Source organism: Misgurnus anguillicaudatus, chromosome 17, assembly GCF_027580225.2.
Source record: "Misgurnus anguillicaudatus chromosome 17, ASM2758022v2, whole genome shotgun sequence".
Taxonomy (NCBI): domain Eukaryota; kingdom Metazoa; phylum Chordata; class Actinopteri; order Cypriniformes; family Cobitidae; genus Misgurnus; species Misgurnus anguillicaudatus.
In genome coordinates, this window is record NC_073353.2 from 23,686,838 (window position 1) to 23,702,021 (window position 15,184).

Genomic DNA, 15,184 nt, shown 5'->3' on the forward strand with positions numbered 1-15,184 from the left:
GTTGTCAATTTTCCAATTCCAAAGATGTGCTGGACACAAAAAAGTCGTTGGAGCTGCTTGGAGCAATTGAAACAATGTGGGGATTTTGAAAAACAAAATCCAATAGTTTAATAATGAGTTTTGACTATCTGAAAACATTCCACCAATATTATAAAAAGGCTGTCTCTCACCATCAACATCTTTCTCACTTTTGCCATAAACTTTACATTCACAGAGACAGAAAACGTCAGTCTGAGGTGTTCAGATTCTACCATTTATTACACTTATTACATTCTTAAATAAAAATGCTCCACTGAACAGTTCTTGCATAGATATCTTACAATACCAATTTAAAAAAGAATTATGAAACAGACCAGTAACAAAAATAAATTTCATCTTCTTCCTTAATAAAGAACATTACCATACTAACATTATATCATACAAATAATAATATTTTAAACACTTTGTACAGCAAAATAACCAAAAAGAAAAACACACAGGAAAGAACCGAATAGAAAAACTGAGAGAAAGAGTGTGAAGATTACTGGAAGTGAGAGGGGCGGAGTGTTAATGATGCGGCGAAGGGGAGACGTGAATATGAGGGTCCCTGCTCTAGCAAGAAACTACATGTTTTAGCCTACATATGGCTAAATCTCATCCTACTTCCATAGATATGAATCAAGATGGCACATACTGTTCGATTTTTTCATATCTGTACCTGCTCTACCATCTGATGGCTGTCTTTGAGAGCCATGTTTGGGTAAGAGAGGGAGAGCACCTGGAAAGCATTGAGTTACTGAGGTCTGTTGTTGGCCGGTTGCTCCCTGGTTAGATACATCTACAGACATTCATAGGTGACTGCTGGTAATACATACTGTGAGCCATCTATGAACTGCAGAATGGAATTGACGTGATCTTCGTAGCATACAAGAGCAGCGAGGTTCTGACTGTGGTTCTGCAGGTGCAGGGTGGGTTAGATGGTTTGGGGTGGAAGGTTGAGAAACGCAATAAAGCTGAAGACCTAGTGGGTCCCTCGTTTGCTGACGTATCAAATTCGGACAAACACAGATACAGATGCACTTCAAGATGCAGTATACCTCAAGATATACGAGTTGTAACACCGAACCCACCGAACATTTAGCGTTCTCACCTCTTTTGGACTATGCGAGTGAAAGCTTTATGGGTATTTGACAGGATAATAGTGTACATCGATACGTACTATGAATTAAAGCAATGACTAAAATAGACATTTCCATTGATGTGTTCTAAGCCAAACAGCTTCTGTATGTAAGATGCTGATAAACTAACAGTTGACGTGTTCTTGTGATAAGTGCATCTTGAAACGCTAGAAAATGTTATGCAGACAATCGACAGTAGTGTCATTAAACCGACTAAGCTATGACGAGTGTTAGTTATGCAGTGAAATGGTATTCCGATAAAAGACGTTACAAAATGAAAAAGTCGTCTTAGTCACCTGACCTTTTTCATAAAATCCCCTTGTGATGTTTCAAGCATTTTCTTTTATATAAAATTGAAAAAGCTGCCAAAAGCCTCTTTGAAGCTAAAAACCAAACAGCTTGGGAAGGGAGCTTCATTGGAAGAGTGCCCAAAATGCTAGTACACTAAATTGTTCCCTTAGAATGTTTGCAAACATTCTTACTGTCATGTGAAACGCTTCTCCACGTCAATATCTTAACAGAGTCTTAATGTTGTATGGATGACTCTAGTACAGTGGTTCTCAAACTGGGGGGCACGAGATGGTGCCAGGGGGCACAGTTTTATGATATTACATTAATATATGTAATTAAACTGGAAAAATAAGGCTATTAATCAACAGCACTACACTGTATAATTTAATGTTTTTGTTTGATTAAACTTTGAGATTCAAGGGATGCACCCTTCCCAATGGGACGGGGGGACACAAGTCGGAAAGTTTGAGAACCACTGCTCTAGTAGATATTAGGTCGTCTTCTGTACAGTCCTAAATTCAGATTGTGTGAATAATTAAGAATCATGTGAACTCTTACTTTTTTACCAGTGTTTTGGCACTGCAATGTTCCTTCTAAAGGCATGCGTGATCATGAAAGTATTCCTTAAGACGTCCTACACTGACTATGCGCAGTAAACTAGAACCACTTTTTGCGACTTCACGGCTATGGTTAAATCTCATCCTCAACTCGGCATTTAAACAAACATGTATTTTACAAGCACACATACTTGAAACCATACCAACGGTCTCAGATGCTCAAAAACAAACCAAAGCTGGTGTAGGGCAGAATTGGGGAAGATATACTGCGAGTAATATTCCTTTCTCTCTTTCACACAGCAGTTTATTTGCAAATGCGTAAATCTTTGGGCAAAGTGTAAGTATGCATCGGATGCCTGTGCGATTAACGGCGCATGTACCGCTGCTGTCTTTCGGAGAGCGAGAGAACGGGGATTCGAATGGCACTTGATATGTGAAGCGATATGTGCGGCGTGCCGTCTGGTAATGAATTTAATTGGACTATTCCATATTCATTTGGTAAAACATCTTGGCAAAAAAGAAAAGGGATCTTCATTTGTAAATTTTGCATTTAGCATGGCTTGTATTTAAAGAGATGATATTTATATGTGTATTCTTAATGTTGATTTGAAAGGAGCTTTTGTGCCTTTATTGTGTCGGGAAATGATATGACGCCATTTTTTTGGTCCCCGCTTTCCTGCTGTTATATCCCATATGGTGAACGAAAGAAGCAGCAGAATATTCATTTTCTCAGGGAGCATAAACTCATTAAAGTCGTGGGATACCAGATCAGTGTGAAATAAATGTTGCTTTTCATCACTTCTATCTGTGAGTAAAATGGAAATTTTTCTGTAGCAGAAATCAGAGTTGGTTTACTAACTATCACTCTTTCTAATTGGTGTGTGAATGCTGTACACTGTCTAATGTCCTACGAATCCAGAACTGGTGCGAGTTATTGACAATGCTATTATGACACTGTAGCAATACATCCGGCTTGCTTTACAGAAGTTCACACATACAGTCGTCACAAATCTCGCGGAAAGTGCCACAAACCACAGCTGATTGTACTTTAGTGGAGATGAACCAAATCATCCCCATTTTATCGAAATTTTGGCATGACTTTGCATTTAACAATTGGCATAAGAAAACCAACAAACAAGATGGGCAAATCTTTCTAAAATCAAACATGTGGTTTAGATTAATGCAGTTGAGATAAAAAACGAAAAGACCACCAGCGCTTCACTCTTATGTGGTTCTGCATTGAGAGTATTGATTGTGAAGCTCCGCTCCCCTGAGGGAAACTCTAGGATGGTTTAGTAGAGTCTGCCATGACTCCATACATGTAACCGCTGAATCGTAATGGCTTTCAATCTCCCCTCCTACTCAGCAGCCATTAAATCAATGCAGAAGAGGAGGGTCGGCGGGGAAACGCCCTGATTGCGATGTCACGGCAGGCTTCGCAACCTTGGGAACGATGATAGATATTTTGTCCCCGTGATACCGAAGCTGATTGTTAACACAGAGCTAGACCTAGGCCCGGTTTAGCGTAATTGACTAGAATGTATCAACAAGCTCTTGTTGTAGAGTCTGACGTCTGGATGGAATGCAATCCTACAAAACAACAATTGCTAAAACCCTGCTGTGAAGATTTTGGTGAAAAACAAATAATGCTGAGAGGCAAGCTGTGCATGTGTGTGTGCAAGTGTGTGTATCTGTCTGAAAGAGGCTGCCATGCAGTGTTTCGTTTTAACGCTGTTCATTAACTTGGTAATTATTGTTCTTCATATTTTTTTCTTCTTCAGTTTTTCTCAGGAAAAGCCAAGAGCAAAGAAACCATTCTGTGTGTGTGTTGTTGCGTACGCGTGTGCGAGTGAGATTTGATTTTGTTTTTATGCATTTATCATTTTCTGCTTTTTTCCCCTCCTAGTCGCTTTTTCTGTTTTATGCTTTTTTTGTTTTGTTTTTGAGATTTTTTTTGACTGTATGAAAAAAGCACAGAGAACATTGAAAAAATCAGTGCAGACAATGGATACGAAACAGGCAAAGTTTGTCTGGGCTGATGCCACCAAGTTCTTTTGGATCCTGATCCCAGCAGATGCTCTGAGAGTCAAAAGTCCTGCCAGCTGTCTCCCGTAACGTCTCCTCGGTTGGGCTCTACTGGCCTTGGTGCACCGGAGGACTACGTTCGTTCTTACACGGGTGCCAGTATCAACACAAAGCCAAAGAACTTTTCCAGTGTCAAGAGCGTTACACAAGGTCCGTGCTGACGCCAGGTTGAGCTGGATTTGCTTTCCCCAGATCAAATAGAAATGAAAAACAGAAGACGCCAGTCCTTTTTTACCAAGCCAACAACCCTGATCCTTTTTTTTGGGGAGTTTATTTTCCCTTCTTATGTTTTTCAAACTTTTTCACTGTCAGTGGCAGATAGCAGCCACTGAGTCGAACCTTGTGCATACTGAGAGGGCTTACAATTCCCTCCCGTCGCCCATATGTGCACATTTATGCTTGTGTTCGCAAAGCACGTTTTTTATTTATTTCAGAAGTTTAAGACATTTTAGCTCAGAAAGAAAACCAACTATCTTTTCATAACACTGTCTTTATAAAACAAAGGCAAGAAAGTGTCGCTGCGCATCGTTTCAGTCGCCTGTGAGGTGACAGGTGTGAAGAGCAGAGAAGAGTTCGCTCCTGAGCGAAGAGGATGAGAAATCGGTACACATCCTTATTTTTGTTTACGCAGAGCCTGCTTCTTGGGGGGGCGGGCGCGGGTGTTACGTGTACGTCCATTGGTCACTCCTCGGAACGTATTGGCAATGTTGTTTTCCGAATTTGGTTGCTTGCTGTATACGACATACTTGCAGGGTGGTTATGTGTCCTTGGTTTAGACAGTCATTACAGAATGTACAATGAGCGTAATTCTTCAGAAGAACTGTTCATCTTTTGTGATGAACGTGCGTATAAATTTTGTACATGATGTGGCATTTCCTGTCCCATGCTTGTGGTGATGTACTGTACAAAAGAGAATGAAGGAACAAAAAACGGTGGTGTTTGGCAGTGTCTGACCTCCAAGCTAGGGCTTGGTAAGGCATGGCTAATCGCTGATGAAAAGTCTGTCTTGAGAGGGTGTAAAATCCAACAACATTTGCCCACGCTGCCCGTATGTTCCACATGGAGATGTTTACGGCCAGACCCCTTGTGCGCACCCAATGTCTGTTGTAAAAAAGTGGTGCACTCCTGTATAGTCTTTTTCATCTTCTCTTTCTCTGTCTCTCCTTTCTCTCTCGACCTTAGATATGTCGCTTCATGTGCAGAGCCAAGTGGTCAGACCTGGAAAAACATCTGTAGGGAGAGAAAGGAACAGTTAAAGAGTGTTTAACTGAAGAATAAAGCATAACAGTTATCAGTAGGGATATTCAACCAATCATTTCGAGATTTTCAGATACAAGTCTGAATTTCTCGGGAAGCGTGGCAGCCAGCACAGTCTTTGCAGATGGAGCAGAGAAAACAACATTTGGCGTTTGTGAAAAAAAAAGATTTTTTAAGCATAGCCAGCTTTTTGCTGTAAAACTTGCGACAGATCGTTTCGGAGCTGCGTCTTGCCAATGCAGTCTGTGCTTGGCCTTTGCTTGTGAAAGAAATCATTTTTGGAAGTGCAACCACGAATCACGGGGAGCCGTTTGAATTAGGAAATGATTTCAGAGCTGGAGGTGAAATGGTATTGTTTAAACTGTGCGGCTACATTAGTTATGTAGCACTTGAGTCATGGCGGCTGGTTTCTCGTAGTGGGCCGTGGGCTTTTTTGTGTCATGATCAATTAAGCTCACGCGTAACTGCTGCTGGTAGGAGTAATACATAACAGCGTTTAGAAAATATGGAGTTGTGATGCCATGTCTGCTTAACATTTATAGGCCTATGAGGATTACTATATTACACTCATAGTTTGAAAGTGAATCTTTACTGCAATATAAAAAACGAGCGAGAGATTGCAGGGTAGGAGTACAGAATTATAATTTCAATTTGCCTCTGGCTGTATCCATTATTAATTAGTCAAGAGCCACAATGTTAACTCTTCGGTTGCTTTTGGATGGGAAGCAGCCGAGATGGAAATTGGGGTGGGAGGAGGTTGTATACACAGGTAGACAGAACACAGTTAAAAAATATATATATTTTACCATCAGCTGGATCATTTCTGATGTTTTGTCGAAACATTAAACAAATTACTATCATTCAGTTAATATGGCTCTTTAAGGAAAATCCCTCGATCTTATAGCCAGAACAGTAATACTTGTATGCGTGTGCAATGAGGCCTTGAGGCCTATTAACACAGAGCATTAAAAACCTCATGAAACCCTGTCTGGGTCATATTTTACAGCAAATTAGGAAAACGTAAAACTTTTAAGATATTTTGGGGACTGAAATGAATTAAGTACAATTTCCTCATGATTTAATTCTGCATTTATGTGCAACGTGGCTAGCGAACAGTTCTTTTGAGTCATAGCTGTTAGAATATTGTGTGCTTTTGCATGGCTGGACTGGTGTATTGTACAATAGCAATAGAAAAATGCATAATATTTATTAAAGCAAAGATCACATTTTTTGCTTTCATTCAGGTATGCAATCTAAAAAAAGTATGTTATGTTTGGTTTGATATTCGTTTGTTGGTGTGAATAGACTCAGGTGTGTGTGTTTGTGGGCAGAGAGACTGGACAGATGGTCCTGTGACTCACTGTAAGTGGCCGCTACACCAGCTGGCACACCCTTAGATCTTCTAACCCACCCCTTCATACCTCTCACTCAACCCCTCTCAACACCCGACAGGGGGCTGGGCTTGATTAGGCAGGATTAATGATGGCCGATACACTGGTGTATGTGACAAAGACAGTATGACTGACTGTATTTACTGTTAAGACTGTGCATGACTGCTGCTCCTTATAAGCCATTGTGATGTTAATGCAAAAACGCATGCAATTGGTGATTACATCAAAGAGCAAGAATCAATACGGCTCATGGATGCTGGAGACCGAAAAGTGGGTTAAAAGGATTTAAAAGTCAAAAAATTCTGATCCTCATTGATTACAAAAAGATATTTATCATAGAAAGTTGGAGTTTCTGTTTCTTTTCTTTCACAAAATGAAATTGAAATGGATTTTTACTGCTGAACTTTATAAAAGTCCACATGATTTATGTTCTCCATTTTGGTCTTTTTAAACTGTATAAAAATGTTGTGTGAAGAGTACACCATTGGTTCTGCATCAGGTTCTGTTAATGTTTGGATGGGCTTTCTCTTTTTGTGTTCCATGTAGGAAAGTCAGGAGTTTATGAGTCAGTGTAACCAGATGTTACATTTTGGCTAACTAATCACCTCTCAACATCTCTGGTAAAGAAAAAAAAAACGTTACTGCTCCAAGTGATCAAGCAGAATCAAGATTTATTTCTATATTCATCTTAATGTAAATCTAATAGTGATCACACTAATTCAGTAAATGCCATTTTGCATTTATTCTATTCTATTGTATTCTATTCAATTCACTTACACTACCGGTAAAACGTTTTGAAACATTTAAATGAAATGTGCCAAACAGATTAATTTCTGTTATTAGAGGGTTCCAACACCTTAGTTAACTTCAAATTCAAGGACCTTTCAATGACTTTCCAGGTCCAATACCCCCAATTCCAAGGACTAAATGTGGAGACACATTTCAAGTGAGAGCAAGGTTACATTGTGTTACCTTTTAAGATACATTGTTACATGCGTCACTGCGGTGACACTTTGGGGGGCCCCTCCAGGGGTAAGTGCACCTGAATGTGTATGTCAAATTCAACCAATAGGGAGGCTTAACGACAAAGATCAGGGTGACGCGAGAGCCTGGAAGTATATTGCTATCTGAAATATTGCCAAAGATGGCGTTACAGGGATGCAGCGGGAGACGCAGCGTCTCGTTCCCTTCTCAGGGAACAACAGTTACATACGTAACCCGAGACGTTTTCATGTGTCAAACATAACTATGCAAAAAAGCATTTTGGTATTAATCAACATTCGCATACAGAAGATATAAGCATTTAAAGCGAACAGTAAAAAGTCTAGAAATGTATATTATCTTACACTACACAGGGAATTATATGTTTTTTTTTCCAGAAAACTTCTTGCATAAAATAGATTCAAGGACTTTCAATGACCTGTATCTATGTATGTATATTTTCAAAAACTTCCCAGGGCCTTGAATGTTCCCCCTTAGATTTACAAATTTTCAAGGATTTTAAGGACCCATGGGAACCCTGTTAAAAGAAAACTAAATTAATACAATTTTTAAAATTGTATTAAAAATATATATTTTTAAATATATGACTTAGACTATATATTGAAGAAAAAGCAGCCAATAAGAGCCCTGATTAAATGTGAACACCTTTAATATTCTTTAAAATTAAGCTCAAGAAGCTTTTAATAAAATAACACGAGTACGGTTTTGCAATTTCTAGGCAAAGAGTGACTGCACTTCAGATGATAAAACATAACAGAGTTTTGATTTATTTTGGATTCACAACATAATTCCCACAGTTACATTTGTGTATTGCTGCAGTTTGAAAGTTTATTATTATTCTGCAATGTGTAAAAAATATAAATAAAAAATGAAGGAGTGTTTCAAAACTTTTGAGAGGTAGTGTATATCCGAAAAGCTTATTTGCTAGTGCGCATCTAATCTAGTCTCATTCCACCATGTTTGGACATTACTTTTGGCTATTACCCCAGTATCAAGCAAATACCTTAAAGACATGTTTTCATCCACACAGCCACTTGTAATAGTACATCCAATGCGTAATACTACACTTTTGTGTTAATATACCTATAATGTTATACAAAACTAAGAATGGATTTGCCTAAAAACCCAAGAGGTTCCATAAGCATTACTATTACTATTAAACCCAAATTAAAAGCCAAGAGTGTTGAATTTATAAAAGCTTCAGAGAGAACGAAGGAGTCTTTGTGCGATATTCTGCAGCAGCGTCGAATTGCCTAGGCTCGAGTCCAAATTCAGAACATGCCCTTGTTTAAAACTGGCATCAGGGAGACCGAACTGCCAATGTATGTTTCTGTATCCAAGTCGTCTCCCCCTCTATTGTCACTCAATAGCCGGCAAACACTGAGTAATGAGTGTAGGGAGACAGATTTCCCCGCGCCTTTCCCCAGAGAGTTCACACGCTTGAGGGAAAACAGCCTTGTTCAGGTGTCTGCGGCAGTCTGCAGAACAGAGGCTGTCCCGACAGCGACTCGTCCGCTGGGAGATTCATTGTGATGCAGCAGCAGAGAAATGTTCAATGGACAACTTTCAAAAGGCTGCGGCGAGGTCGGTTTGATGCCGATGGCGAGACGGGGAGCCGTGTCTAATTGTGCTTCCACCTGGAGCAGGCTCAGTGGGCACGCGGCCTCCGCTGTGTAATTGCTGCCTGCGTGCCAGGTTCGAGTGACAGCTTCGTAATACTGTCACCTGACAGACTATCACTCTTTCTCCCCATGCTAATGCAAATCTGTCTTTCTTGCTGCTGCCTCTGCCTGTTCACCCTTTCTTGCCAGCGTGCATGCATGAATGTGGCCCTAACCACGTCACACGTAAAACATGGGTCTTTAATAACTTGGAAGTATGTAAATTGGGATGAAATCATCAGTGAGCATAGAAGTGTATAGGCGAATGTACCAAAAGATATCAATGTTTTAAAGTGCCACAGCGCCTTAAAAATTTCTATTGCTGCTTCTGGCCCAAATTCGGACACAAATCCCTCTTCTTCAGGAGCACAAGCTCAAAATTCATGCATTGACCTTTGGTATACTTAAAAAATACTATGATTTGCAAATTACTAATTCCTAGTTATATTTAAAGGATTAGTAAATTTTCTTAAAAAACAAACAAACAGATAATTTACAAACCACCATGTCATCCAAATTATTGATGTCTTTCTTTGTTCAGTAGAGAAGAAATTATGTTTTTTGAGGAAAACATTCCAGGATTTTTCTCATTTTAATTGACTTTAATGGACACCAACAAGTAACAGTTTTAATGCAGTTTAAAATTGCAGTTTCTAAGAACTTTAAACAATCCCAAATGAGGCATAAGGGTCTTATCTAGCGAAACGATTGTCATTTTTGACAAGAAAAATAAAAAATATGCACTTTTAAACCACAACTTCTCGTCTATCTACGGTCGTGTGACATGTCAGCGCAACCTCACGTAATTGCGTAATGCCGTGGAAAGGTCACGTGTTACATAAATGAAACGCACATTTGCAGACCATTTTAAACATTAAACTGACACAATACATTAATTAGTATCATTCCACATACAACAATGTCGGAACGGTCCTCTTTGTGATGACGTATTCCGTGGGGTCGCGCTGGCGCATCACAGAACCAGAAATAGACGAGAAGTTGTGGTTTAAAAGTGCATATTTTTTATTGTTCTTGTCAAAAATGACAATTGTTTCGCTAGATAAGACCCTCATGCCTCGTTTGGGATCGTTTAGAGTCCTTTGAAACTGCAATTTTAAACGGCATTAAAACTAATAAGTGTTGGGGTCCATTAAAGTCCATTAAAATGAGAAAAATCCTGTAATGTTTTCCTCAAAAAACATAACTTCTTCTTGACTGAACAAACAAAGACATCAACACCTCGGACGACATGCTGGTGAGCAAATTATCTGGATTTTTTTAAAGAAAATGGACTAATCCTTTAAGATGGACATTATAAAAATGTGGGATTGCTGTAATTTTGCATACCTTCTTATAAAACTCTACTGTACAAATGCAGTCAAAGAAATTCATCAAACATACTGTGTCTGTCCTCAAAGCTGTACGTGCATCCATTTTGTCCTGTGTCTCTCCCCAGCTTTTATATTACTGTTATATAACTCTCTTACCTTGGAATGCAAACCCTTCCCTTAACTCCTCCTTTTCCCTGCACTCAATGTAGGCATGTACGTCTTACCAAATGGAAGGATGGTGGAAAAATGTGAGAATGATATATTCGGTAATGGGTATCACAGGACTAGACTGTGAATGAGTTATTCAGCAGGGAACTGGGCTTGTGCTAACATCCAACGATCCCAATGCAGTACGGGTATGTGCGTGCCATCAGAGAGAATTTGAGAAAGAAAGCAAGTCGGACAGAACAATTGCGAGGGAGATGCAGCGTTTTTGAATGACAGAACTATGGTCTGCGTTTAAGGAATTGACACTTTAGGGCTGCAAACTAGGGCGTTTAGGAATTACAAGGGGCTAAAATCTGCACAAATACAAAGTGGGCTTAGCTTTGAGTTGCATCTCTTACCTGTCGCAGTGGTTGCACTTGAATGGTTTGGCGCCTGTGTGTTTTCGGTAGTGCCTCGTCAGTTCGTCACTTCGTGCGAAACGCCATTCACAGCCCTCCCAGGAACATTTGTAAGGCTTCTCACCTGTATGCACAAATACACATCATTTAATCCCTGCCTCTCCATTCACACACACCTGTACACAGATGGTGCACCTCTGGAGAGCGGCAGCCACTGTGCCACTGCTAGCACTGTCAGCATTTCCATTATAAACAGCATTCATTACTGTTTCTATCAGTCACACATCACTCTTACCCAGCCAACCAATCAGATCTGTCTCTTTCTCTTCCACCTGACCAATCGCATATCTGTAGCCCAAACCTCCTGCAGTCTCAATGACTGGGATTGAAACCTGAGATATGATGGCATCAATGCATGTCAATCCAATATTTTGGTATTATCATATCTTTTAAGATGTCTATAGCTGGTTGATTTTTGAAGGTAGCAGATGTATCCCTTACTGGCACAAACCAAATATCCCTCAATTATGTGGGAAAAAATTTAGAAGTGGTTTATAGCTAAATAATTTATAATTGTCAATTTAGATTTTCTTTTTCCTACATGCTCTAATAAGCATTTAACTGATTAAATAATTGCATATTTATCCTTTAAAAATGTGTTCATTATATAACATAATAAGTAATGTCTAAAAAAACAACATCTCCATAGAAAACACGGCCTGGTAAGTCATCGAGTTAATGGGGAGCAAGGGAAAATGGCAGCTGCCTGTGCTTTCAGACACAGCCAATGATTCAATCAAGGGTCATTTTTCAGCTTCTCTAAAATTGAAGGGGGTTGTCTAAATGTGCTCAGCACTATAACAGAGCTAATTCATAATCCAAAGTCAAGTATCCAAAATTAAATTGTTTCCTCTAAATGTTCTGTACCCTCCCAGTGAGCTTAGATATTCAAATGAAGTTAAACAGATGGGAAAAGAGATACCAATTGTTCCACATGCTGTACTTTTATGCCTGAGATTTAAATATGGCATTGAGAGAGGGAGGAAGGGGGGGCCCTAAGAAAAAGAGTCCCACAGTGGCAATGTTCCTGGGGAACAGAATGGGCCTCGGGCCTGGGTGGGAATGGGGAGGGTGTCAGTGGCACCGTTTCAGATCTGGAGGTGGTAACGATAATTGGGGTCTTAATGACGCTTAATGGGAAACAATGCCATATTCACAACACAGGAGCTGCCAGCTTCTATAGCAAACACGGCGTCTACCAATCTTGCTAACTAGAGTACAGCTCCATTAAAATGGAGTTTGTTCCAATAAAAATAATTACTGAATTGATAAGGAATTGTAGAGGTCTTAATAGGACATGCCTGCTATAAATAGCCATATACGTGTTTTTAGCAGCAGAATATGAGGTGTCTTAGACCAGCAAGGTCAACTGACTTTACTCTAAACACTGTGTCGGTTGAGATTTGCTTGCGAACACCTTGGCTATGCTTGTCTACCAAATTGCATGGAAATTCGTGCTGGTATAAGCTGAACTTTTCAGCAGGGATTTGTCTGGTGCACGAAGATACTGATGTAAAAAGATCAAAGGAAGGGATAGAAAGAATTACAGACTATATGAGACTTATTTCCTTTTGTTTCAGCAAGGTATGATCCAATAAGATGCGGAGAAAGTATAAGGTATTACCCCCTGCAGTGTTTTCATACGAACGCACCTTATGAAACGCCGTTACGCCTGTTCATCGACGGTATTTATGCTATCTATTCTTTCTTTTGAACTAGGGTTCTAGCTCTATGATGCAAGATGCGGTAAAGGATGTCAAGGGTTACACAATTTCGGTTTCACCGCCACATTGCTCAGCGGGTCGTGAAATTCTCAGTGATGCAACGCAAAGTAAAAAATCACACGACAGCAGTGACGGACAGATGACTTGACTAACACCTCCGACTCTTTCCCATTTCCATCCCTGCATCCTTAGTTTAATATATTTTTTCAAATATAATTTAGTTTCCATGCATTTCCTTGTTTGCAGCTTTTCCAAGGATGAACTAGTACAAGCGGCGAGCCAGGGCAGATTTCTTTGACATTTCTCATCTTTCTCTGCCACGCGAGACGCACACAGACAAACAGCAGGTCAAAGTGCCCCGAGGTTTATTTTATTATGTTTGCCTGTCCTTGAGCTCCTCCGATTTATAAAACCAGTAGGAGAAAATATTGCAGTGTCTGCTCTTGTGTCTGTGACTGCTGCAAGTTCACACGAAGAACATTTCTCTGTCATTTTGAGAGTGGCGGGCCGCAGGTGTGAGACGGCGAACGTTTCGCACCACACTCACTATAATTGGCCAAAGACCCCCTTACAAGCTCCCTCCTTATGCCACAGCCCCTACTCCCCCCTTTTTTATTTCTTTCCCTCCACTGCTTTCTGACAGCAGTGAGGCAGGCTTGGACCTGCAACCACGGCAACCATAACACGGGCCAATTATAACTTGGAGAGTCATGGATGCATGATGGAGTCGCCTAGCAACCGGCAGGGAGAGAGAGAGAGAGAGAGAGAGAGTTAAAAAAGATACAGAGAGAGAAAGGACTATCCAGTCAGTCTGCAACCTATGGACACTCCGCAATACCAACCAATTATTGCTTGCTTTAGATATGCATGATGTAGTTGCCTGGCAACCTCAACCATACCCAAAGAGAGGTAGGGAAGGTTATGAGTTAAGGTTGGATTAATTTGGCATATTGGAGCCTCAATTGGCATCTAAGAGCTGCAAATAATCAACCTATTGCAGTCTCTCTTCAGCATTTGATATTGTTTCCTAGCAACGTACCCCCTGCAAAATAGCATCCCCGTGCTCTCGCACCAGTGTCCTAGGTGCGTATGCTGCAGTTAATTACATTTCCTCTGTCACCTCAAGACAGAGTTAGCTATTATTGTCTCCGAAGTTAAGATTTCAAAGCTACGGCCCAATTATCATCCATTAATTTCTTCTTCTCTAATGGCTCGTGCTGCATTTCAAAATGATCTTTTGGATTTTAACCTGCTTTCACCATCCAAATCCCATTTAGGGATGTGCTGCAAACATTGTAGACAAAGCAAAGTAGGACCATCCCATTACCACGGTTTGAGCGTTTTACTCCCATTTGGGAGTGAAAATGAATGCTTGTTTAATATGTGAGTCCTGACACCTATCAGAATACTATAATACAAGTGGTGAAATCGTATTGTCACCATAGTGGAATTCTGCCAGCTGAATAATGCAAGTAATATAGTTATGTAACATACTTAACAATAGGAAGCAAAGCCTTAACTGCACAGAGATCTCCAATAAAACGTGAGGTGGTTGAAATGTATATTGTTAATGCTTTACAATAACTTTCTTTACAAACATTAATTTCGATTAATCGCGTACAACATAAAAGTGAGTTTTTGCATAATATATGAGTGTGTGCTTTGTGTAATTATTATAAATACACACCACACATTCATGTATGTATTTAAGAAACATTCATGTATATATATATATATATATATATATAAATAAACATTTGAAACATCTGAATGATATGTCATATTATATAATATTGTGGATTATTTATTAGATATTCAAATAGTGAGCAATCTATACATTAGTGCCACCCAGAGGCGTCATGCTAATTTAAACTGAGGGGGCACGTGCCCTTTGTTTTTGTTTTTTTTGAGCCAAATGGATTTGCATGCAACCTCAAAATCAAAGAAGCGTCCATTAATCTGTTATTTGTCTTTTTATCCATTTAATATGCATAATATTATCAATTTTGTGCTGCATCCTTGTCACTTTGGGAGATTTTCGCCGTTTTGATAGTGTTTTGATCGTACTTTATTCTGGCGGCAGGCGCTGCAGACAGCGCAGT

The 15,184-nt window shown here is 39.8% G+C and overlaps 1 protein-coding gene across 1 annotated transcript in view; it reads right to left on the reverse strand.

Annotated features, from left to right (window-relative positions):
* Positions 1 to 226: 226 nt before the first annotated feature.
* klf7b (Kruppel like factor 7b) overlaps positions 227 to 15,184 on the reverse strand; it is a 45,838-nt gene continuing 30,880 nt past the window's right edge. Inside the window, exons 3-4 of the mRNA XM_055216327.2 lie at positions 11,299 to 11,422; positions 227 to 5,320 (exon numbers count right to left, since the gene is read on the reverse strand). Coding sequence (XP_055072302.2) covers positions 5,269 to 5,320; positions 11,299 to 11,422 — 176 coding nt within the window. The 3' untranslated portion in view covers positions 227 to 5,268. The remainder of the gene's footprint in view (positions 5,321 to 11,298; positions 11,423 to 15,184) is intronic.